Source organism: Peromyscus californicus, unplaced genomic scaffold, assembly GCF_007827085.1.
Source record: "Peromyscus californicus insignis strain IS unplaced genomic scaffold, ASM782708v3 Scaffold_3__1_contigs__length_106647218, whole genome shotgun sequence".
NCBI lineage: Eukaryota > Metazoa > Chordata > Mammalia > Rodentia > Cricetidae > Peromyscus > Peromyscus californicus.
The window spans coordinates 37,551,969-37,576,116 of NW_026294551.1; the positions used below are offsets into that span (position 1 = coordinate 37,551,969).

Sequence of the window (24,148 nt, forward strand, 5' to 3'; positions counted from 1 at the left end):
AGTAAAAATAAAACCCTAAAAGAAAAAAAGAATATTAAACAATAGAAACTACTACAATGTTTGTGGGAGTTCAAATTTATATTTATTATTATTGTTTTGGTTTTTGTTTTGGATTTTCGAGACAGGGTTTCTCTGTATTGTCCTGGAGCTCACTCTATAGACTAGGCTGGCCTCAAATTCAGAGATCCACCTGCCTCTGTCTCCCAAGTGCTGGGATTAAAGGTGTGTACCGTCACCCGGTTGACATATCATTTTTAATGTTTTAAAACTTATGCTTTATGTACACCTGTGTGTGAAGGCCAGAGAAGATCCTTGGGTACCATCTTCCAGATTACCATCCATTTCTTTTGAGACAGTGTCTCATTGACAAGACTGGCTGACCAGTGTGTCCCAGGGATCTTGCTGTCTCCACCGTCAGGTGTTGGGGTCATAAGTATGCAGGAGGGTGCCATCCTTTTACATGATGCTGGAGACTTAACTCTGGCCCTCAGCTTACAGAGCAAGCAAGCACTTTATTGATTGACTGAGCTAACTCTCCAGCATCCATTTCCTTCCTTCCTCTGTTCCCCAACACTTCCCTTTTCTTCCCACCCCTCTGATGTTGAGACAAGGTCTCATGTAGCCTGAAACTCAAGATCTTCTAGCCTCTTCCTCCTAAATGGTAGGCATACTACCATGCTTGGTTTTTGTTTTTTAAATAATTTGTTTTACTCTTTTTAGAGAGAGTAAGTATGTTTATGCAGGTGTGCATTTTCACTTATGCCATGACATTTGTGTGAAAGCCAGAGAGGAACAACTTAGAGTAGTCGTTTGTCTTTCCTCCCTGAGCTCCAGGGATCAAATTCAGGTTGTCAGGTTTGGTGAAAAGTATCTTTACCTGCTGAGCCATATTGCCCGGCCTTTATTTTACTTTTAAAAGTGTGTGTGGGGAGGGGGGGAAAGGCTGGGGGGGGGGGCGGCGGGTGCGAGCCGGAGCAGTTACACTTGGAGTCGGGAAGAAAGCTTGTGGTTGTAAATAAACGTGTGTCCTCTGGAAGAGCTGTGTGTGCTTATGACTGTTGAACCATCTCTTCAGCTCCTTTTCCCTGCTGGAGGTAGAGGGCTTGCCTAGCATATTGAGGTCCTTGTTAGCTAGATCCACAGCACCATAAAAATAAACAAACCATGCCGGGCGGTGGTGGTACACGCCTTTAATCCCAGCACTAGAGGCAGAGGCAGGTGGATATCTGTGAGTTCGAGGCCAGTCTGGTCTACAAATCGAGTTCCAGGACAGGCTCCAAAGCTACACAGAGAAACCCTGTCTCGAAAAACCAAAAAAAAAAAAAAAACCACCAAAAAAAAAAAAAAACCCACCAAACCTTTCATGTTAAATGAAACACATACAAAAATAGAATAGAGTGATGGATAGACCTGTGTTTGTCTCCTACACAGCTCTAAAAGTCATCATTTCTTATGTATATGTATATACATACATACACATTTATTTATTGTGTGTATGCACATGTAGATATCAGAGAAAACCTGCAGGAGTTGGTTCTCTTCCCCCACTATGTGGGTTCTAGGGATCAAACTCAGGTCCTAAGCCTTGGCAGCAAGCCCTTGCTTACTGAAACATCTTGCTAACACAGAGTTACTGTTTCTTATAATCTGGTTTGGTAGCATGTGCCTCTAATTCCAGCAGTTAGGAGGCTAAGACAGGAGGGTCAAGAAATTAAAGACCACTGGGCTGTGGTGGCACATGCCTTTAATCTCAGCACTTTGGAGGTAAAGCCAGGCGGATCTCTTAGTTCGAGGCCAGCCTGATCTACAGAGCGAGCTCCAGGACAGGCACCAAAACTACATGGAGTTTTGAAAAACCAAAAAAAAAAAAAAAAAAGGAAAGAAAGAAATTAAAGGCCAACATCATAGGTAGCCTAATTCAAACAGTGAGATCCTGTTTTTGTTTGTTTGTTTGTTTGTTTTTTCTTTTTTTTTTCTTTTTTTTTTTTTTTTTTTTTTTTTGGTTTTTCGAGACAGGGTTTCTCTGTGTAGCTTTGCGTCTTTCCTGGAACTCACTTGGTAGCCCAGGCTGGCCTCGAACTCACAGAGATCCGCCTGGCTCTGCCTCCCGAGTGCTGGGATTAAAGGCGTGCACCACCACCGCCCGGCTGTTTGTTTGTTTTTGATTGTTTCTTTTTTGGTTTTTCCAGACAGGGTTTCTTTGGTAGCCTTGGCTATCCTAGAACTATCTCTGTAGACCAAGCTGGCTTCAACTTGCAGAGATCATTCTGCCTCTGCCTTCCGAGTGCTGGGATTAGGCTTCACCTCTGATATTTTAGTAACTCACATTCTAGTATAATGCATGTCTAATTTCAATTTACTTGTTTCAGTCAGGACCCCGAGTCCCACTACCATTAAGTTCTCTTTTTTGGAGTCAGAATCTCATATAGTCCAGGGAGGCCTTAAACTTCCTAAGTGGTTAAGAATAACTGTTCTGATCCTTCTGCCTTCCATGTACTGGGATTATAGACATGCAGCACCACCCACAGCGTTGCCAAGTACTCTATTAACTGAGCTAAATCCCCAGCTCTTTTCAGTGGTCTTGGAAAATATGTTTTTGTGTGCCTGTGTTGAATGTATGTAATGTGTAATGTATGTGCCCTTGCACATGTGTATACCAAGATCAGAGAAGACATTGTGGGCCCTACTTTATCACTCTGCCTGATTGAGAGAAAGTTTCTTACTAGACCTGGAGCTAGGCTGTTAGCCAGCAAGTTCCAGTGGCATTCCTGTCTGTGCTCCACAAGTGCTGGAATTATACTCACGTGTGGCCATGCCCAGTCTTTCACATTGGTGATGGGGATTTGAATTTAGGTCCTCTTGCTTGGGCAGCAAGTACTCTTATCTACTGAGCAATCTCCTTAGAGTGGAGACTTCATGAATTTCATGGTTCATACCAGATTTGTTTGGTTTTGTATGTGAGTGTGATTGTAGTGTGTGCAGTGCAGGTGTGTATGTTGAAAGCCAGAGGTCAAGCTTGGGTATTGTTTCTCAGGAGCTGTGTATTTTGGTCCTTTTGTTGGTTGTTTCAGACAGGGTCTTACTATGTAGGCCAGGCTGGCCTTGAACTCATACAGAGATGTGCCTGCCTCTGCCTCCTGAGTAAAGGAATGTACCACTATGCCCTGCTCCACCTTGCTTTTGGGGAAGGGTCTCTTTTATTAGCCGTGTGTGTGTGTGTGTGTGTGTGTGTGTGTGTGTGTGTGTGTGTGTCCGTGTCCGTCTTTCTAGACCTGCATAGTGAAACCTTATCTCAAAAAAAAAGGAAAGCCGGGCGGTGGTGGCGCACGCCTTTAATCCCAGCACTCGGGAGGCAGAGCCAGGCGGATCTCTGTGAGTTCGAGGCCAGCCTGGGCTACCAAGTGAGTTCCAGGAAAGGCGCAAAGCTACACAGAGAAACCCTGTCTCGAAAAACCAAAAAAAAAAAAAAGGAAAAAAAATGGGGGGAGATTAAAGGCATGTGTCCTTGAACTCACAGAGATCCAGGCGGATCTCTGCCTCTGGAATGCTAGGATTAAAGATGTGTGCCACCATTTCCTGTCCTCTATATCTAGTGGCTGTTCTGTTCTCTGACCTCAGATAAGTATATTAGGGTGCACAATATTTTGGGGAACACAATATCACCACATTCCTGGATCTCACTCTGTAGACCAGGCTGACCTTGAATTCACAAAGATCTGCCTGCCTCTGCCTCCGGAGTGCTGGGATTAAAGGCATGCGCCGCCACCGCCGCCGCCACCCGGCTCTTTTTAAACTTCTTTATCTACCTTCCTAAATCTGTGAGGATTGTTTTTCTTCTCTGATAGATAATGATTAATTTTAGATCCGATAATAGTTCTTTATATAGCTGTAGGGTATGTGTGTGTGTGTGTGGGGGGGGGGGGGAGTCACCACTATTTTCTCCAAACTAGCATAGTGCCTTGTAGCTAAAATTTTCCTGTGTCCCACCCAGTCCACAGCCGCTCAGACCCAAGTAAACACACACACACAGAAGCTTATATTAATTAAAACTGTTCTGCCATTAGCTCAGGCCTACCACTGACTAGCTTTTACACTTAAACTCAGCCCATTTCTGTTAATCTATATGTCACCATATGTTCTGTGGCTTTACCTGTGTGTCATTACATGCTGCTCCCTGGACGGTGGACTGGTGTCTCCTGACTCAGCCTTCTTCCTCTTCCCAGAATTCTCCTCGTCTGCTTATCCCAACTTTACTTCCTGCCTGGCTACTGGCCAATCAACTTTTTATTTATCAACCAATCAGAGCAAAACATTCACAGCATACAGAACCTCCCACAGCAGTGCCTTATTCAAGTATTCAGAGATTTATTGAGTTAATGGAAGTGGGGCTGGGGTAGAGTACACAGTTAGCATGTGCAACACCAAGGGTTTGATCCCCAGCACCAAAAATTAGTGAAAATAGCTGGAATGATCCTGTTACAGCATTTTGGTCTTTGCTATCAAAACCATGAAGATACAACTCAGTGCTCTGAGGTTTATGAAATGAATCTGCCTTGATCTGATGTTAAAATAGGAAACACCTATTTTTATCTATAAATTAAAGCAACCGTTTTCAGAATTTGTTCTAAAATTTTCCATTTTGGTCAGTCTCCTAAGTAGAAAAGTGAGGTTGCTGCTATACCAGCTACTAGCACTTTGCCCTAAAAAAGTTGCTTAAATCACCTATGGATGGTAGTTTACACAGAGACCTACAACTGGACAAGGTACAGAGACTAAGACTGGAATGCTCAGCTCATACTCCCTCTCCCAAGGCTCATGGTTCATTGTAGAGTAAGGAACTAAAAAGACTGGAAGCGTCAGAGATTATAGATGATCACAATGAAACAGCAGGGCAGTTACATTTTTGAACTCATGGCAGTTGTGACAGCATGACAGGTAAGTCCTGCTTCAATCTAGACAAAATACCAGCCTGGAGTGAGGAGGTGGACATGAAGTCCCACCCCTACCCGAGGAGCTGTTGGCAACTGATAGCCACTGAGAGAGGAAGAGTCGATTTTCTTTAAGGATGTGGCCCTAGGAAACCAACCCAAGCACCAGTGGATGGCCCTACAACCAAGAGAATAAGTGTAACACAAATTGTTACACACATATGTACAAAGTTGTGTTGGCGGTGAAGGGGGCTAGATCTGGAAAGAGTTGGGGAGGCAGGATTGAATATGACCAAAATACATTGTATGACAGTCTCAAAAATTAATACAAATTTTTTTTTAAAGAGGATTGGAAAGGATTGGAAGTAGGGGCACACACCTTTAATCCCAGCACTTGGGAGGCAGGAGCAGGTGTATATATTTGAGTTTGAGGCCAGCCTGGTCTACAGAGTGAGTTCCAGGACAGAGAAACCCTGTCTCAAAAAACCAAAATTAATAAAATAAATTCTGTTAAAAAAAATAGAACAATAAAGCCAAATACTTACAAACTTTTTAAAAAGGTACTGTGAAAAGTTAAATATATAAGATTAATTGTTAGAACTTTCTCATAACGTGTTCATAACATGGTTGGGGTGTCTTATCTATGTGTAAAATTTGAGGGTTTTCCTTAGTATCATATTCACCAACTCCTGGACTGTGAATAAATAATAACAGCATAACAATACTGAATACTTGGTTGGCTAATTATAATTATAAACGGAGTAGAGACTGTCTGCAGTTTGTTTCTTCTGAGTTCCAAGTTCCATCCAAAGGTTAGGGTAACTACCAATTTGCATTATTCAGTCCAAAGATTTAAATGCATGTCTAGTACCAGGCATTGTGCTAAGGATTGGGGATATAGTAGTGACTGAAGCCACTTCCTAGATTGCAGAATGTAATGGAGTAATGGTTAACAGACAGATGCCTTTTAGGTTAATGCATGTGTGTCTTGAGTCTCCTTCTGGAAGAAAGCACACTGTATCATGGGGAAAATATAATAAATGGAATTTAAATTGAGAAGTCTGAAAGATCTCCATGAGGAAGTAACATGTTAGTAGAGACAATTTTTTTGTTGTTGTTTTGTTTTTGTTTTTTCAAGACATGGTTTCTCTGTGTAGCTTTGGTGCCTGTCCTGGATCTCACTCTGTAGACCAGGCTGGCCTCGAACTCACAGAGATCTCTACCACCACCCAGCTTAGTAGAGACAACTTGAGTTATAATTAACCAAAGAGTTCTGGTGCTTGTGCTTAATGTGGGGCAGTGGCTCATATATCCAAAAGTCAGAAATGAGAGAGAACTAAGATGGTGGGACTGTAGGGACTGGGCCAAAGGAAAGAAAGGTGAGGGCAGATAGATGACTTTCAGGAGGTGGTTACATCCAGGATTTTGGGTATGTTCTGAATGCATAGGGAGTGCAAGTATAAGGAAGATTTTAAATGGGAATGGCAGTTTAGGTGGTTTTGTTGTTTTTGAGTTAGCTGGTGTCTCACTATATAATTCCAACTAACTGGCCAGGAACTTCCTGTGTAGACTAGGCTGGCTTCAAACTCATGGCAGCCCTCCTGCCTCTGCCCTTTCAGGTGCTGGGATTACAGGTATGTGCCACCAAGGCTGCCTGCCAATTTCCCTTTTTTTTTTTTTTTTGGGGGGGGGGGGAACAGGGTCTTACTAGATAAGTCTAGCTGGCTTCTGACTCACTATGCCCAATCGCTGTTTACTGTTTGAAGGGTAATGGAGAGACCAGTTCTGCCCGACTGTTAAGTAACGGGAGTCAAAGAAGGTAATGGTGGAAGTGGAGATTTGGAAATGTGGCTCCTTTACCACAGCTGAGTAACCCTTTTTAATGTATTTTTGACAGATTTATGTACACACACGATGTGTTGTGTTGTATTCACCCTCGTTGTCTCCATTCCATTAGCGCTGACTACTTCTGCCATTAGGCTGTGGTTTTCTCAGGCTGCACCTCTGAAGAAAACGGCACCCTCTTCCTTAGCAGTCTTTTCCTTCGTAGAGAGATGCCAGCTTTTTATTGACTGTCATTTCAAACTTTCATGTATGCATATATATTTAAACACAAATGAAATGATACTACTCCCAACTTGGGGAGAACTTTTTTACTTTTTGTGTATTATGGAAGATTTTCCTTGATGATAAGCCCCTTTCATTTCTGAGTTTTTTTATTTTATTTTATTTTTTCGAGACAGGGTTTCTCTGTGTAACAGCCCTGGCTGTCCTGAAACTCCCTCTGTAGACCAGGCTGGCCTTGAACTCAGAGGCACCTTCCTCTGCCTCCCAAGCACTGGGACTAAAGGCATGCGCCACCACCGCCTGGGTGTTTTGGTTTATTTTTACTGTTTCATTAGTTCCAAACAAACAGGATAGATGAGTTTCTGTGTATGTGTGTATGCTTATGCAATTGCTTTAATTGATTATTTCTGTGTTTTTTTTTTCCATTTTTTTTCCCTATATAGTTGTGGTGATATATTAGATACCCTAATAAAGCTTGCCTTGAGGATCAGAGGACAGAGCCAGCCACTAGATTAGACATAGAGTCCAGACATTGGAGGCACACACTAACTTTAATCCCAGTACTGGGAAGCACACATGCCTTTAATCCCAGGAAGTGACAGTAGGGCAGAGAAAGGTATATAATCGTGTGGAAATAGGAACTAAAGTGGTTCAGCTGAGACCCATTCAGGTGAAGATTGAGGATTTCAGTCAGAGGATTCGTGGAGTTGGTTAGGTGATTGGTAGTGGCTGTGGCTTGCTTTGCTTCTCTGATCTTTCAGCTTTCACCCTGATACCTGGCTCTGGGTTTTTATTAAAAGACCATCTAAGATTTGAACAACATATATTAGTTTTGGACTTTGTTCCTTTATTTTCTTTTCTTTGAGATATGGTCTCCCTATGTGGCTCACTATATAGGCCAGATATCTGCCTGCCTCTGCTGCCTCTTGAGTGCTGGGATTAAAGATGTGTGTCACCACACCCAGCCTTGCACTCAATTTCTTTTATATCGTTTACTAAAATTTCCATATTTTTGTTAGAAATTAGACTACATTGATTTTTATGCTAATTTGATATTAAGACTAAACTGTTCCTTTCAGATTGTGGTTAATTTTTAATTCACTTGGGGAGCTGCTGTGCCAGTTCAGAATCATGGGGACTAAGGAAGGCTTTCGTTCCTTTCTGAACTGCCCAAGTTTTCTGGGCTTGGAGCTGGCTTGCATTGTCCTGACAATAGTTGTCTTCAGTTTTATTATAAGATGTTTTACTTTGGTTCCTGGAAACCTTTGCTCTTAAAAAACTTGATCATAAAGCTGGGAGGTGGTGCCACAAGCCTTTAATCCTACCACTAGGGAGGCAGAGGCAGGTAGGTGGATCTCTGTGTTAGAGACCAGCCTGGTCTACAAAGCAAGTTCTAGGACAGCCAGGGCTACACAGAGAAACCCTAACCCAAAAAAAAGAAAACGAACTTAATCATTAAACTGGCTGTGATGGTGAACACTTGTAATCCACAAGATTGGAGGCTGGAGGACCACAAATTGCCGCATAGTGAGTTCAACACCAACCTGGGCTGTATGAAACCTTGTCTCAAAATGCAACGAAAACCAAAATTCCTTCTCTTTTTGGGGTGGTGTTGGTGTTGAGATAGGGTTTCTCTGTAGCTCTGGCTGTCCTGGAATTCACTTGTACACCAGGCGGCCTCTGTCTCCTGAGTGATGGGATCAAAGGTTTGGGCCACTACCACCTGGCTCAAAAATCCCCTCTTAATCAGGCAGTTCATACTTTTTTTTAGACTAATAATTTATCTAACAAATATCGATACCTTACTTTGGAAACTAAAGCACCAGGGATGCTGCCTACTCCTGGGTCCTCCAGAATGAGAAGAAAGTGAGGAAGCCTTGAAAGAAAAGGCCAGAAACACAGGGTACTTACATTTAAAAAAAAAAAAATCTATTTACAAGGGCTACAGGGTGGCTGGAGGAGATTGAGACCTTGGGAGAACAGGAGGAGCCTAGTGGGCAGCGAAGGTCCTTATGTTTCCATCCCTCTGCCCTCAGTTTTCTTCCCTGTCCACGTCTAGTTAGGTTTTCTTTAAAAGTCCACTGCACAGTTGAAGCTGCTGAGGCAGTACTTAGAGGTTGGTAAGAATGGGGTTTTACACTGTAGCCCAAATTGACCCAGAACTTACTGAACAGTGTGTCCCCGCTCCCCCCCCCCCCAACACACACAGGGTAGTTTTGCGCCTTTCCTGGAACTCACTTTGTAGACCAGGCTGGCCTCGAACTCGCAGAGATCCGCCTGCCTCTGCCTCCCGAGTGTTGGAAATAAAGGCGTGCGCTGCTGCTGCTGCCGCTGCCGCCGCCACCCGCCGCCGCCGCCGCCGCCGCCGCCGCTGCTGCCTGGCACATTTTAGAGTTTTGTGTGAGTATTTCTCTCCTTGATATTTTTGCCTGTGATACATTGGTTACAAAGTCAATGTTACCAGGTCACTTTTAGTATTCTTATTTTTGTGTGTTCATGTGTGCAGGTTACATGTATGTGCACAAAGTGTAGAGGCCAGAGATCTGATCTGTTTTGAGAGTCTCTTCACTGGCCTGGAGCTCACTAAGCAAGCGAGATGAACTGGGCTAGCCTGTGAGTTCCAAGGGATCCTCCTGTCCCTATCTCCCAGCGCTTGGATTATAAACACTACATCATGCCTCTCTTTTTCACAGGGGTTCTGGAGTTAGAGCTTAGGTCTTCATGCTTGTATTGGCTAACACTTCCCTGCTGAGTTATCTCCCCAGCGCCGATTTAGCTTTTTTTTTTTTTTTTTTTTTTTTTTCAAAATCTGCCCTTTATTTATGATTTAGCTTTTTAACATTTAAAAATTTGGGGTTGTTGAGATAGCTTGGTGGGTAAAAAAAAACCTTCTGTGAAAGCCTGGAGTTCAGTCTCCAGAACCTGAAGAGAGAATGGTTCCTGAAAGTTGTACTCTTCCACACATGGTGCTTGCATTTACACACTCACAATAATTATGAATATTTAAAAAATATGTAGGGATTAGATATGATTTTTATCTCAAGTTGGTATCTCCAACCCCCCCTTTGGCCTGTCAACTATATTAGTTTTTATTTTGGGATAAATTTAAGGGTGAAACAAACTTAAATGGTACTGTTAAATCATTACCTGTGTCTGGTAATTTAAATATGAATCCATTTATCTAGAAAAGTTAAATGTCTCAGTATAGAAACAGCTGTTGTTTGTGACAGAGCGGGTTTTCAAACTGTACCTTTTTTTTTTTTTTGATTTGTTTTTTTTTTTTTAAGACAGGATTTCTCTGTATAGACCAGGCTGGCCTCGAACTCACAGAGATAGGCACGCACCACCATTGCCCAGTTTAATCCATATCTTAAGGAAGCACCGCCCCTAAATTTTATTCAAACTGCATTTAGTAGGTTATACCAATTTTTGGTTAGGGATATTAAGAATTGCACAACACATGCAGTTGAACTCGTTTTTATTTGACCGGCAAGTACAGACAAAATGGTTATTTAACTTGTTTCATGTTATCTACCTTATAAAAAAATTCTAAGCCTTCAGGTTGATAGTGGTGAGTCAGTCATTTTGACAAGGGTTTGGGAGAGCATGTGTACAAAGTGTGTGTGTGTGTGTGTGTGTGTGTGTGTGTGTGTGTGTGTATGCTTCTGTATGCGTCTCAGAGCTTCTGTGTGCGAGTGCATGTATGTGTATGCACATGTACCATGGCACACTTGTTACAGTGTGAGTGTAAAGGTCTGAGGATAACCTTGGATGTCAGTCCTCCCCATCTTGTTTTTCAACTGTGTATGCTATTCTCCTGTCTCCACCTACCTCCCTCTTCTTCATAGAGTGTTGGGATTGCAGACTGGGCATTCAAACTGAGATCCTCATGCTTGCATGGCAAATGCTTTTACCTACTGAGCCATTGGAAGTTAAGATTTTTTTCTTAGTGTTTTGGGGGAATGTCTGAGTATCTTGGTTAGTACATTTTCAGTTCTGCTTTACCTGATTTTGCCCACAAAATCGGAATTTGGTTATAAATTCTCAGCTTTATTTCTCCTGCATTATTCTGTAATGGCAAATTGTCACGTAAGTATAACTGCTTGGTACTAGTGAATTTTTCTGTAGTAGAAAAATCCCAGGGGCTGGAGGGATAGCTCAGCGCTTAAGAGCACTGGCTGCTCTTCCAGAGGTCCTGAGTTCAATTCCCAGCAACCACATGGTGGCTTACAACCATCTATATCTGTAGTCCCCATGAGATCCAATGCCTTCTGGTGTGCAAATGTACATACAGACAAAACACCCATATACGTAAAGTACATAAATAAACCTTAAAAAGAAAGAAAGAAAGAAAGAAAGAAAAGAAAAGCAATTTCCAAAATTAGCAGTTCTTTCCTTATGAACCAGGTTTTAATGTTAATTTAAATATCTTCATTCCATGAAGAACATGGTTCTGTTCCCCTTCCTGAACATGTGGTCCCTCTCCAGCAGTTGTTGTTGGGTCTGCAGAAACCATACACACACACACACACACACACACACACACACACACACACACTTCACACACCACACTTTTCTTTTCCTCTCTCATGTTAGAGATAGAACCCAGGGTTTGGTCTATGCTGTAAGTTTTCTATCACTGAGCTGTGTGTGTACCTAATTTAATCTGGCCTTTGTGTGACTAATGATCTTATGCTCAAGAGTATGCTGAGTTTGTAGTGTGCTTTTCTGCACAGAGTAAGCTACCTTCCTCTTTTTTTGCAACTAATGTCATCAATTGAGTTGGTGTTAAGTGGCTGTAATACAGAGTGAACTACAATAACACAATTTCTGTCATTAAAGGTACTGTATAGCATACATACATTCAAAAGCATTTGGTGAAATTGAGGCCAGGAAAAACGATAAAACTGCATTTGTTTCTTTTTTAAAGTTTCATTCATTTATTTTATATATGAGTGCTTTGACTGCTTGTGTATCTCTGTACCATATGTTTGCCTGGTGCCCAAGGAAGCCAGAAGAATGTGTTGTATCCTCTGGAGTTGGAGTTACAGTTATGAGCCACCATGTGAGTGCTGGGAATTGAACCCGAGTCCCCTAAAGAGCAGTCAGTCTCTTAACTGATGAGCCATCTCTCCAGCCCTTCTCCATATTTGTTTTTTAACGTGTCATTAATTAATTAAACTTTCTATATTTGTGCATGTATGTGGAGATCAGAAGACGGTTGGAGGAATTGGTTCTCTCCTTCCACCCTGTGGGTCCTTGTGATTGAGCTCTAGTCATCAGGCTAAGCTACAAAACTCCTTTACCCAAGAAGCCATCTTGGCAGTCCCTAAATTGTTCTTTTCTTGTTTGCTTGTTTTATTTTGTTTTTTTTTGAGACAAGAGTTTCTCTGTGTAGCCCTTGCTATCCTGGAACTTGCCCTGTAGACCAGGGCTGCCTCAAACTCAGATCTGACTACCTCTGCCTCCTGAGTGCTGGGGTTAAAGGTTTGTGCCACTACTGCCTGGCTCCTAAATTGTTCTTTTAAAAAGTATCAGTTCCTGCTGGGTAGTGGTGATACATGCTTTTAATCCCAGTACTTGAGAGGCAGAGGCAGGCAGATCTCAATGAGTTTGAAGTCAACCTGGTCTATAGAGCGAGATACACAGAGAAATCTTGTCTGGAAAAACCAAAACCAAACCAAACCAAACCAAAACAAAACAAAACAAAAAACCAACCAGTTCTAATAAGTCAGAAATATATGAATCCTTGTCATCTTGGATCTATAGATAGATGTACTGTATAATGTTAGTGCTTGTGAAATATATGCAGAACTAAGCTGAATATTTGAGATGGGCTGAAGGGCCCCAATGGAGCATATCAACAAGATATTTTCTAGACACTGTCTTTGCTGTTACTTTGATAACTTCAAATTATCCAGTTTTGTTTAAGAAATAAAGAAACGGGACTGGAGAGATGGCTCAGTGGTTAAGAACATGTATTATTCTTGCAGTGGACCCGAGTTCAATTCCCAGCACCCACATCAGGCAGCTTACAACTGCTTGTAACTCCAGATTCAGGGGATGGCCCTAGTCTTAGATACATGCACATATACGGACAAACACACATGTACACATAAATAAATAATAATAAAATATTAAAAGAAACATTTAAGTTTCTTAAATAATGGGCATGTATATGATAAAATATATAGTTCTATACCATTTCTCGGTACTTGAGCATGTTCCAGGTGCTATTCTATTTCACAGTACCAATTCTGAACATTTATATACAATTGTTAAAGTCTTTGAGTTGTAAAAATTTGTTCATTACATTTTTCTTTTTGTAAGTCTCTTTTATGATATTGCTATGTATTCATACTTAAAATTAATCATTAAATCCTCTTCTAAATCCAGTTTTGTTTTGTTTTTAAATCACAGAGTAGGAAGTTAAATTAAAAAGTTCCAAATAATTATTTTTCTTTCTTTATTATTTATTATTACAGCTTTACCAGCAGGGACGCTTATGTCAACTGGGCAGTGAATTCTGTGAATTGGAAGTTTTTGCTAAAGTTTTGAGAGCTTTGGATAAAAGGTAAATTTGTGTGTATGTATACTATGTTCCTGCTTTCATCCGTCTGTCCTTCCTTCTGAGTCTTGTGACTCAAGATGGCCTTGAACTTGCCAAACTTCTGATCCTCCATCTACTTCATGAGTGCTTGAATTGCAGATGGGAGACAAGGTCTCAAAAGAAAAAAGGACTACTAAAACATATATACCATAAAATCTGCCACTTAAACCATTTCAAAATGTGTAACTCAGGGACTGGAGGGATGGTTCAGTGGTTAAGAGGACTGCCTACTCTCCCAGAGCACTCAGATACAATTCCTAGCCCCTATAGGACAGCGCCTATATGAAACTCGTTTCAGGGGGTACAACACCCTCTTCTGGCCTTCAAGGACAACAAGCCTACATGTGGTACATAGACATATATGTCGGCAAAACACTTCTCATACACATAAAATGATAAATGAGATATAATTCAATGATATTAAGTACACTTAATATCAGCCATCAGTAGTAGACATTTCTGGAATGTTTCACCATTAAAGTTTATGAGTAGATGAAAGACCACTGAATACTATGATAGCAAATTCTATGACATGGGAATTATAACTCAATGAAAAGCCTTGAAGAACAAAATGATAATAGTCATACTTTATATAATGGGAAAAGGTCACAGGACATACTGTTACTTTATAAATACATATAAAGCTCTTAGTAAGGGATTTGATAGTTTGGTTTGGTTTTGAGTCAAGGTCTCTTATAGCCCAGTCTGGCTTTGGATGTTGGTCCTCGCCTTACACTTACTTGAGACAGTGTCTCTCTTAGTGTTCACTGCTGCATATGCCAGGCTAGCCAACCTGTGAGCATCTAGCAAGTCTCTTATTTGTGCTTCCCATCTCCCTGTAGAGTTGTACTGGGATTACTGTTGTTTGTGCTGCTGTGTCCAACTTTTGTGTGTGTTCTAAGATCCAAACTCGGCTTGTGTGGCAAGTGCTGAGCCATCTCCCTGTTGTCTTTGTATTATTGGAACATATGTAATTTTTAAAGATAGCCCCATCCTTCAGTACCATCAGGTTACAGACTTAGCTTCACCTTATCTTGTTTTGGAAAAAACAATGGTACTATGTTTAATAGAGGAGCAGCTAGCTCTAAAGGGGCAAAATCAATTACCTCTCTAGAATCACCTTTCTCTTGTCTTTCAGACATTTGCTTCATCATTGTTTTCAGGCTTTGATGGATCATGGTGTTAAAGTTGCTTCTGTCCTGGCCTATTCATTCAGTAGACGGTGCTCTTACATAGCAGAATCAGATGCTGCAGTAAAGGAGAAGGCCATCCAGGTTGGCTTTGTTTTAGGTGAGTAATGGCAAAGTAGAGGAGTGTTTTATTCTGTAATGGCCTTGGAGTTAAACCTTCTAACGATAAGGGTTCCTCCAAGAGTTCCCACAGTCTGCACAGGCAGATTGTGAGCAGCTGTCATACCTACGTGTGGCCTACTTAACTTCAGCATCTAGGTGATGTCTTCCTGAATTCTCATGGCATTCCAGCACAGTGACAGCAATGGTAGCATTTACATATGCAGAAGTAAACTTAAAGAAGTTGAGTAAGTGGATCAGCTCATAGCTTTTAGTGAGCTATGTTTAGAATCCTGTGTCTCTATGATCTCAAAGCAAGTCTTACTGCTGTGACATGCTGTCACCAAATTCTTTAACTGCTTACTGTATGCTGTGGCATGAGACTAAATGTTTTTAGGGCCTTGTTTTTGTTATTGATTTTCAAAAGTAGTTAATTTTGTGGAGATATTTTGTAAAGATAGCGGAAACCACTTTAAAAATATTCTGGAAAGGCTTATAATATATACTGCGATAATTTTGTAACTTGAATAGTTTTCACAACTCTACAGAGTTAAAAGTATGTTTCAGGCAATTACTTACTCAAGTTATTATTCCCTCTTTCTGTGCTGGGGATCAAACTTTTTAACATAAACTGGGCTGTAGTGGCACACGCCTTTAATCCCAGCACTTGGGAGGCAGAGGCAGGTGGATCTCTGAGTTTGAGGCCAGCCTGGTCTACATAGTGAGTTCCAGGACACCCAGGGCTGTTACACAGAGAAGCGCTGTCTTGAGAAACCAAAAAAGAGCCGGGCGGTGGTGGCTCACGCCTTTAATCCCAGCACTCGGGAGGCAGAGCCAGGCGGATCTCTGTGAGTTCGAGGCCAGCCTGGACTACCAAGTGAGTTCCAGGAAAGGCACAAAGCTACACAGAGAAACCCTGTCTCGAAAAACCAAAAAAAAAAAAAAAAAAAAAGAAAGAAAGAAAAAAGAAGGGGGAAAAAAGTTAAACATAAGCTGTTAATGTTACAGAGTGTTTTGTGTAGGTGTTTTATTATAAACATGTCATTGTAGCTCTCAAACAGTTTACTGAGTCAGGTGACGTTACTGACTGTGTCTGTTCTTCAGGTGGCTTCCTCTCCGACGCTGGCTGGTACAGTGATGCTGAGAAGGTCTTCCTGTCCTGTCTTCAGTTGTGTACTCTACATGATGAGATGCTTCACTGGTTTCGAGCAGTGGAGTGTTGTGTGAGGTGAGCTTGGAGCAGATCCTATGGTTAGGTGGCACTTAGATGTCGGTGCTTGGTGTTAGTGGTTTGGGCTCAGAGTTCTGGGTATACTCCCAACAATTGAGTAAATTTCTTAGATGATGATAATTATGCCATGGTTTCAGTAGTCCAGCCTCCCATCTCCAAAATATTATGAACCTGCTCTAGATTTGTGCATGTGTGGAGACAGGATCTCACTCTGTAGACCAGGCTGGCCTCAAACTCACAGAGATCTTCCTGCCTCTGCCTCCCAAGTGCTGGGATTACAGGGTGCAACATCGTGCCCAGCCTATTTTGTTTTTTAATAAAGTAAAAACCTTCTTGAACTGTTGGGCAGGAAACAGCTTGAATCTGGATTTAAAGAGAACATGAATCTCATGTAGTTTAATTACTTGAAATCCAAAGATAAATAAAATAAGCTAAAAGAAAATAGTGGGGGGTGGGAGGAGGGAGGACAGGGCAATCTGTGGTTGGTATGTAAAATGAATAGAAAATCTCTTTAAAAGAAAAAAATAAAATAAATTAAAAAAAAAAAAAGAAAGTAGTGGTATCTCAGTGTTTGAGAGAAAATAGTATCCCTTACTGATTTTCAGGATAAAGGAAAACATTTCAAATCCTTCAAGACCCAGGGTTCTAATGTGTACTAGCAGATCTCCCTGTGAGTCTTACAAGTTAGAGCTAGGACCTTTGGTAACCTCTGAGTGAGTCACTGGCAAGGGGAATGGCATCCCTACTCTACTACTTGTTGAATTAGTCACAGCTTATTTCTCAGTCCTCTGCAAAGGTTGTCAGTGCTGAGCAAGTTCAGGCTCTGTCATCAGGCAAGAGGAGCAGCAATGGCTCAGAAAGAGAGCGGACCGTCCCCTACACCTCATAGTGATCCCTTTCTTAGCTTAAAGTAAACTAATTGAAAAACAGAGAGAAGATGCAGATAACCATAGTCAGAAATCAGAATTGAGACATGACTTCTGACCTAGAAATTAAAAAAAAAAATCATAAGGGAATCTTATGAAAAGTTATACATCATCAGTTGTAAAATCTAGATTAAAGCAACAAATTTCTAGAAATGAACAATTATCCAAATGACAGTAGAAGAAATTAAAAATCTCAGCAGACCCATAACAAACAGATTACAAAAAGTAGTCACAAACCTTCTAACAAAGAAAATAAAGGACTAGAAGACTTTGCTGATAAAATGTGCCAAGCATTTAAAGAGTTAGCACTGGTCCATCCCATCCTCCTAAAATATTGAAGAGTCTTTTCTCAACTCATTTTATGAAGTTACATTAATGAAAACCCAGGGAGGATATCCCAAGAAAAGATAATTAATTATAGACCAGTACCCCTTAAATATAAATGCAAAAATCCTCAACAAAATACTAACATCAAATCTAAAATAATACCTAAGTGAGATTTTAAACCAAGAATGCAAGAGTATTTTGACATATGAAAATAAAGCAATATAATATACCACAATAGTAGACTGAACAAAACGTATGATATTTTTAGTGGATGTTGAAAAGTATTTGACAGAATCTGCTATCCTTTCTTAATAAACACACACACACACACACACACACACACACACACACACACACAGCTAGGACTAGAAGAGAACCTCCTTGCTCGGCCAGAGACCATTTATGACAGACCTCCAGGGCGTGGTAGTGTATGCCAGTAACACTAGCTTTAGCTACATAGCAAGACACTGTCTGAAAGACAAAGAACCAAACAGGAGGTGGTACAGCAAGGAGGAGTTGGGGAAGTGGAGAGAAAAACAGTTAGCTTCGTGACACACCGAATCAAGAAAAAGGCAAAAGATGTCTCTACTGGAAATATTCAGCATTATATTAGAATTTCTAACCAAAATAGACAAGAAAAAGAAATAAATAGCATTGTATTGGAAAAGGGGGAAAGGACTACATTCATTGAACTCAGAAACTACATATGGTTTGTAATCCCAGCACTCAGGAGGCAGAGGTAGTGGGATTGCTGAGAACTTGTCTCTAAAAAAAGGACCAACAGCTGGGGAGATAGCCCAGCGAGTTGAGTGCTAGCCCGAAAGCATAAGGACTCGGCTTGGGGGAGGTGTGTCAGGCATGGTGGCACACGTCTGAATTGGCAAGCTCTAGATACAGTGAGAGATTGTCACATGCAAGGTGGATAGCAATTAAGGAAGACACTCAGTGTTGACCTCTGCTCTGGACATGTACTTCAGTACTCATGTACACGTGTACACACACACACACACACACACACACACACACACACACACACTAAAAAAAAGGAACAACAACAACAACAAAAACAAGCTGGGCAGTGGTGGCGCACGCCTTTAATCCCAGCACTCGGGAGGCAGAGCCAGGCGGATCTCTGTGAGTTCGAGGCCAGCCTGGGCTACAGAGTGAGTTCCAGGAAAGGCGCAAAGCTACACAGAGAAACCCTGTCTCGAAAAACCAAAAAAAAAAAGGAACAATAACCAAAACCCCTAGAAACTTGTAAATGAGGACAGTGTCAACACAGTGAAGCTGGGTCTGTTGGTTTACTTCTGTAATCTCAGCACTCAGGGGACATAGCAAGATCTGTCACTCTCCCTCTTTTCTCCCTTTCTCTCCCTTTCTCTTTCTCTCTCTCTCTCTCTCTCTCTCTCTCTCTCTCTCTCTCTCTCTCTTTTAAAGATTTATTTATTATGTTTATTTATCAGTGTTCTGCCTGCAGGTCAGAAGAGGGCACCAGATCTCATTACAGATGGTTGGGAGCCACCATGTGGTTGCTGGGAATTGAACTCATGACCTCTGCAAGAACAGCCAGTGCTCTTAACTGCTGAGCCATCTCTCCAGCCCCACTCTCGATCTTTTCTTTCCTCTCTGCGCACCCATCTTGTCCTTACTTTTTTTTTGGTTTTTCGAGACAGGGTTTCTCTGTGTAGCTTTGCGCCTTTCCTGGATCTCACACTGTAGACCAGGCTGGCCTCGGACTCACAGAGATCCACCTGGCTCTGCCTCCTGAGTGCTGGGATTAAAGGCGTGCGCCATCACCACCTGGCGAAAAAATATTACTAACAGTCTCAGTCATCAGGGAGCTCTATGTCAAACAGTCAAACACAGATAAGATACCACTTCACTTGAATGAAGGGCATGCAGAATTTGTTTTAATGAACTAGAGATGAGTTCTTGCCCATCATGTGTCGTGTCCTAGGATGGATTTCCAGCGATGCCAAAACGAGCAGAAAATTTAGTGGTAGCGAGGATGAGGAGAAATTGCAAACCTTGCACACTGCTGCTGAGTGTAAAATGATGCAGCTGTGTAGTGTACAGTTTGGCAGTTTCTCAGAATCTAAACATAGAATTACCGTATGGCCCAGCAATTCCATTCCAAGGTGTATATCCAAGAGCATTGAAGCAGAGACTCCGGGCTGGAGAGATAGCTCAGTGGTTAAGAGCACATTTTGTTCCCTTTTTTTTCTTTCTTTCTTTCCTTTTTCTCGAGACAGGCTTTGCATAGCCCTGGCTGTACTGGAACTAGTTCCATAGACTGTGCTGGCTTCAGACTCCGATCTGTCTGCCTCCCAAGTGCTGGAACTAAAGGCATACTCCACCACCTCCCTGCAGCACATACTGTTCTTGTATAGGGCATGAATTTGATTTTCAGCATTCACATCAGGTAGTTCACAACTGCCTGTAATTCCAGCTTCATGAGATCTGACCCCTCTCTGACCTCATACACAGACATACACGTACAAATAAATACTTAATAAAAAATGAAGGAAAGCAGGAACTCGAGATTTGAATACTATATTACAGAGCCAGAAGCTGAAAAGAATCCAAGTATCTATCTGCAGATGAAAAGATACTCAAGTCTGTGTGCTGCAGTGTGATGTACCTTGAGAATTTTACCCTGTGGAAAAAAAGGATACATAGTACATACATGTATATATAAAATAAATTTATAGTAGAAGTATATAGTATAGAGTAAATTTATATTTTATAATTATACTTTATATTTACTACATAAAAGTGGATAGTATAGAAGTAAAGTATATAGTAGAAGTACATATTATAAAAGTAAATTTATAAACAGTAAAAAGTTACTGAGGACTAGAATGAGAAACTACTGACTAATGATGACAAAGTTTCTATTGGAGGTAATGATTGCATAACATGATAAATGTAATTAATAGTACTGAATTGTACACTTAAGCATGGTTCAGGTAGGATGTAGTGGCACACTTTGTAATCCCAGCACTTGAAAAGTGGAAGCAGAAGGATCACAAATTAGAAGCCAGCCTAGACTAGATAATGAGACCTGTTTTCAAAAGAAAACAAAACAGAACTTCATTTTATATATTTCATTAAAATCCAAAAACTAGAATTCATTCCTTATCAGTCCGTAGTGTCACTGTCTAACCTGTCATTATTTCAAAAAATATTTTGTTTCTTGTTGCTAGGTAGGAATCAAACCCAGGGCTTCATGAATCCTAAGCACTTACCTTTGATTTCCATAAAAATGTACTAGATCTTAGAAAAAGTGGGATCTGATCTTAGGAAACACAGAAAGGAGAGAGGCTTGTTTGCTCAGTTTTCGTTCAGTGTATGCTGTTTCTTCACTTTGACTAAATACCTGACAGAAATAGCTTAAAGGAGAAAAGATTTCTTTTGGCTTTCTGTTTTAGGAGTCCTATTCATGGTTACTTGGCCCCATTCCATCCACACAGATTGGTAACAGAAGCACATTGGAGCAGGGTGGAAAGAAAGAGATGCTTGAAAGAGTCAGGACAAGTTATGGCCCCCAAGGATGTGGTCCTAGTGACCTACCTACCTTTCTCAACTAGGCCCCACCTCCTTTTCACAGTGTCTCAGTGACACCATCACATCAATTAATCCATTGATTAGTTCACAGTCCTCATGTCTGTCTCTAGGAACCCAGAGGCATGCTTTATTAAGTAACCTAGGCATTTAAGCCAATCAAGTTGACGGTTAGATGATCATATTATGTGTCTCTGTGTCTGTGTATTTGAGACAGTGTCTCACTATGTAGTCCTGGCTGACCTGGAACTCACAGAGATCTGCTTGCTTTTGTCACCAGAGTGCTGAGATCAAAGGTGTGTGTCACCACATCCATATCACTTGATATTCATTCATTCATTTATTATCTTTATTTTTATTTATTTTGTTTATCGAGACAGGGTTTCTCTGTGTAACGGTCCTGGCTGTCCTGGAACTCACTCTGTACACCAGGCTGGCCTCAAACTCACAGAGATCCAAATGCCTCTGCCTCCTGAGTGATGGGATTAAAGGTGTGCACAACCACCACCTGGCAGTATTTGTTTTTATTCATTTATTTTTTATAATTATAAATAATATTTATAGTTACAAATAATTTATTTTTAAAATTGAGATTTGTTTAAATTTTGTGTGTATGAGTATTTTGCTTGCATGTATATGTATAGCATGTAGGGGCATTGACTGCAAAGGTGAGAAGTGGACACAGGATCCCCTGGAACTGGAGTTACAGATGGTTGTGAGACACCGTATTGGTGCTAGGTCCTCTGCAAGAGCAGTAAACACTCTTAATTACTGAACCATGTCTCCAGTCCCTTTGGTTTTTTTGTTTGTTTGCTTGGTTGTTTGTTTTGAGCCAGAGTTTGTCTGTGTGGCCCTGGCTGTCCTGGAACTCACTATGAGACCAAACTGGCCATGAACTCATAGAGATCTGCTTGTTTCTGCCTCTCGAGTGCTGGGATTAAAGGTGTGTGCCACCATGCCCAGTTTAGTCTCTTAATTTTTTTAAAAAATTACATTTATTTTTGTATTTGGGGGCAGGGGGCTCAGGCATATGCCACAGTGTTCATGTGGAGGAGTCAGTTCTATCCCTCCATCATTTGTGTCCTACGTATTGAACTCAGGTTGTTAGGCTACTTTTACCCACTGAGTCATCTCAGCAACTGGTATCATGGATTTTGTTTTTGTCTGTCTGATATGGATCTAGTCATTTGCTCACTTTTTTTTGTTTGTTTGTTTGTTTGTTTGTTTTGAGATAGGGTTTCTCTTTGTAGCTTTGTGCCTTTCCTAGAACTCATTCTGTAGGCCAGGCTGGCCTAGGAGTCACAGAGATCTGCCTGCCTCTGCCTCCCAAGTGCTGCAAGTACGCCGCCGCCGCCGCCGCCGCCGCCACCTGGCACTTATTCTTTTTAAAAATTGTTTGTGAGGCTGGAGAAATGGCTCAGAGGTTAAGAGCAGAGGACCTGAGTTCAATTCCCAGCAACCACATGGTGGTCACAACCATCTATAATGAGATCTGGCGCCCTCTTCTGGCCTGCAGGCATACATGCAGACAGAACACTGAATACATAATAAATAAATAAATCTTTAAAGAATTGTATTTGTGTGTGTGGTATGCGTGCATATTCATATGTATGTGCGCATGTGCAGATACGTATCTGTCCCCGCGTAGAGTCATGTAGTTGACATCAGTCTTCCTTGACTGTGTTCTACTTTATTTATTGAGGGAAGGTCTCACTTGTGTCTAGCTGTCCAATTTGCTCCTAGAATTACAGGCTGCCCCAGGCCTGCCCCTTATTATGTAGATAGGTTTTGAGGATTCCAACTCTGGTCTGTGGGCTTTCAAGGCAAGCACCTTATCCATTGAGACATCGCTCTAGCCAGTTTTCATTTCGTTTTACTCTGTGTATACACAGGTGCACGTGAGTGTACATGTAGGCACACGTATGCTGTGGCCCAAGTGTGGGAGTCAGAGGACAACTTATAGGATTCTGTTCTCTCCTTCCACGAAAATCTGAGGATCAAACTCTGATCTTTATGTGTTTACATGCATCACTGCCTTTGCCCTCTGAGCCATCTAGCCAGTCCAGCCCTTCAGTCTTGTAGTAAATATAGTTACAAGCTAGTTGACTTCATGTTTGCATATTTTCCATTTGAAACTTGAATAGTTTGGCATGGTACACAGTAGTTGCTTTTTAGCCCAACATGATGGTATATGCCTTTAATCCCAGCACTCGGGAGGCAGAGGCAGAGGTAATGATAGTAGGCTCTCTCTGTGTTCCAGGACAGCCAGGGCTATGCAGAGACCCTGTCTCAGAAAAACCAACCAACCAACCAAACAAACAAAACCAGTTACTTTTTGCAGTAGCTGTTGATAAGGAAGGTGTGATTTCTTGTTGTTAATTGTGAAGTAAGCTAGTCTGTCTCCACAGTCAGAGTGCAGGTGGGAACCTTGGCAACACATCCTTTGCTCAGAGCTGTCAGTTGCACCAAAAGTTTCTTGGCTCTTCCATCCTGCTTACTCTCAACCCAGATGGACACACAGAAGCTGCTGGGTCTCTGTATGTTCATTATGTGTTTGAATAGAGCACAAATGGGACTGCAGAGAACACCAAGTAGTGCCTCTCGGCATTCAATAGTCTGTGGCCCCATCGTGTGCCAGTTACTAAGTAATGGCCAGAAAGGATCATCCTCCTGGAGTACTCATGGTAAAGAGCATTGGCAACTCCTGATACCCTTTCACTCGACAGTCTGTGTAACACAGGCTAGCTTTGAACTGCCTGTGTTGCTGAAAATTCCTCATGACTCTACTTACTGTCCAAGTGCTGAGATGATAGGTTCACACCACCACGTCTAGTTTATGGTGCTGGGGTTCGAACCTAGGGTTTAATGCATGCTAAATAAGCACAGCACCAGCTGAGCCACATGCTCAGCCCTATTATTATTTTTTATTTGTAGACTAGGTCTTGCTACACTACCCAGGATGGCCTCAAATTCATTCTCTAGCCCAAGCAGATTATGAATAGGCAAGGCTTGTGCCATCAGCCTCCCTCAAGTATCTGTTGTTTTTTTTTTTTGGTTTTTCGAGACAGGGTTTCTCTGTGTAGCTTTGCGCCTTTTCCTGGAACTCACTTGGTAGCCCAGGCTGGCCTCGAACTCACAGAGATCCGCCTGGCTCTGCCTCCCGAGTGCTGGGATTAAAGGCGTGCGCCACCACCGCCCGGCGATTT

At 41.6% G+C, this 24,148-nt stretch overlaps 1 protein-coding gene across 1 annotated transcript in view; it reads left to right on the forward strand.

Annotated features, from left to right (window-relative positions):
* Positions 1–24,148, forward strand: part of Appbp2 (amyloid beta precursor protein binding protein 2) — a 54,611-nt gene that overhangs the window by 7,068 nt on the left and 23,395 nt on the right. Inside the window, exons 2-4 of the mRNA XM_052756161.1 lie at positions 13,481–13,569; positions 14,744–14,895; positions 15,999–16,122. Of these exons, the coding sequence (XP_052612121.1) occupies positions 13,481–13,569; positions 14,744–14,895; positions 15,999–16,122 (365 nt within the window). The remainder of the gene's footprint in view (positions 1–13,480; positions 13,570–14,743; positions 14,896–15,998; positions 16,123–24,148) is intronic.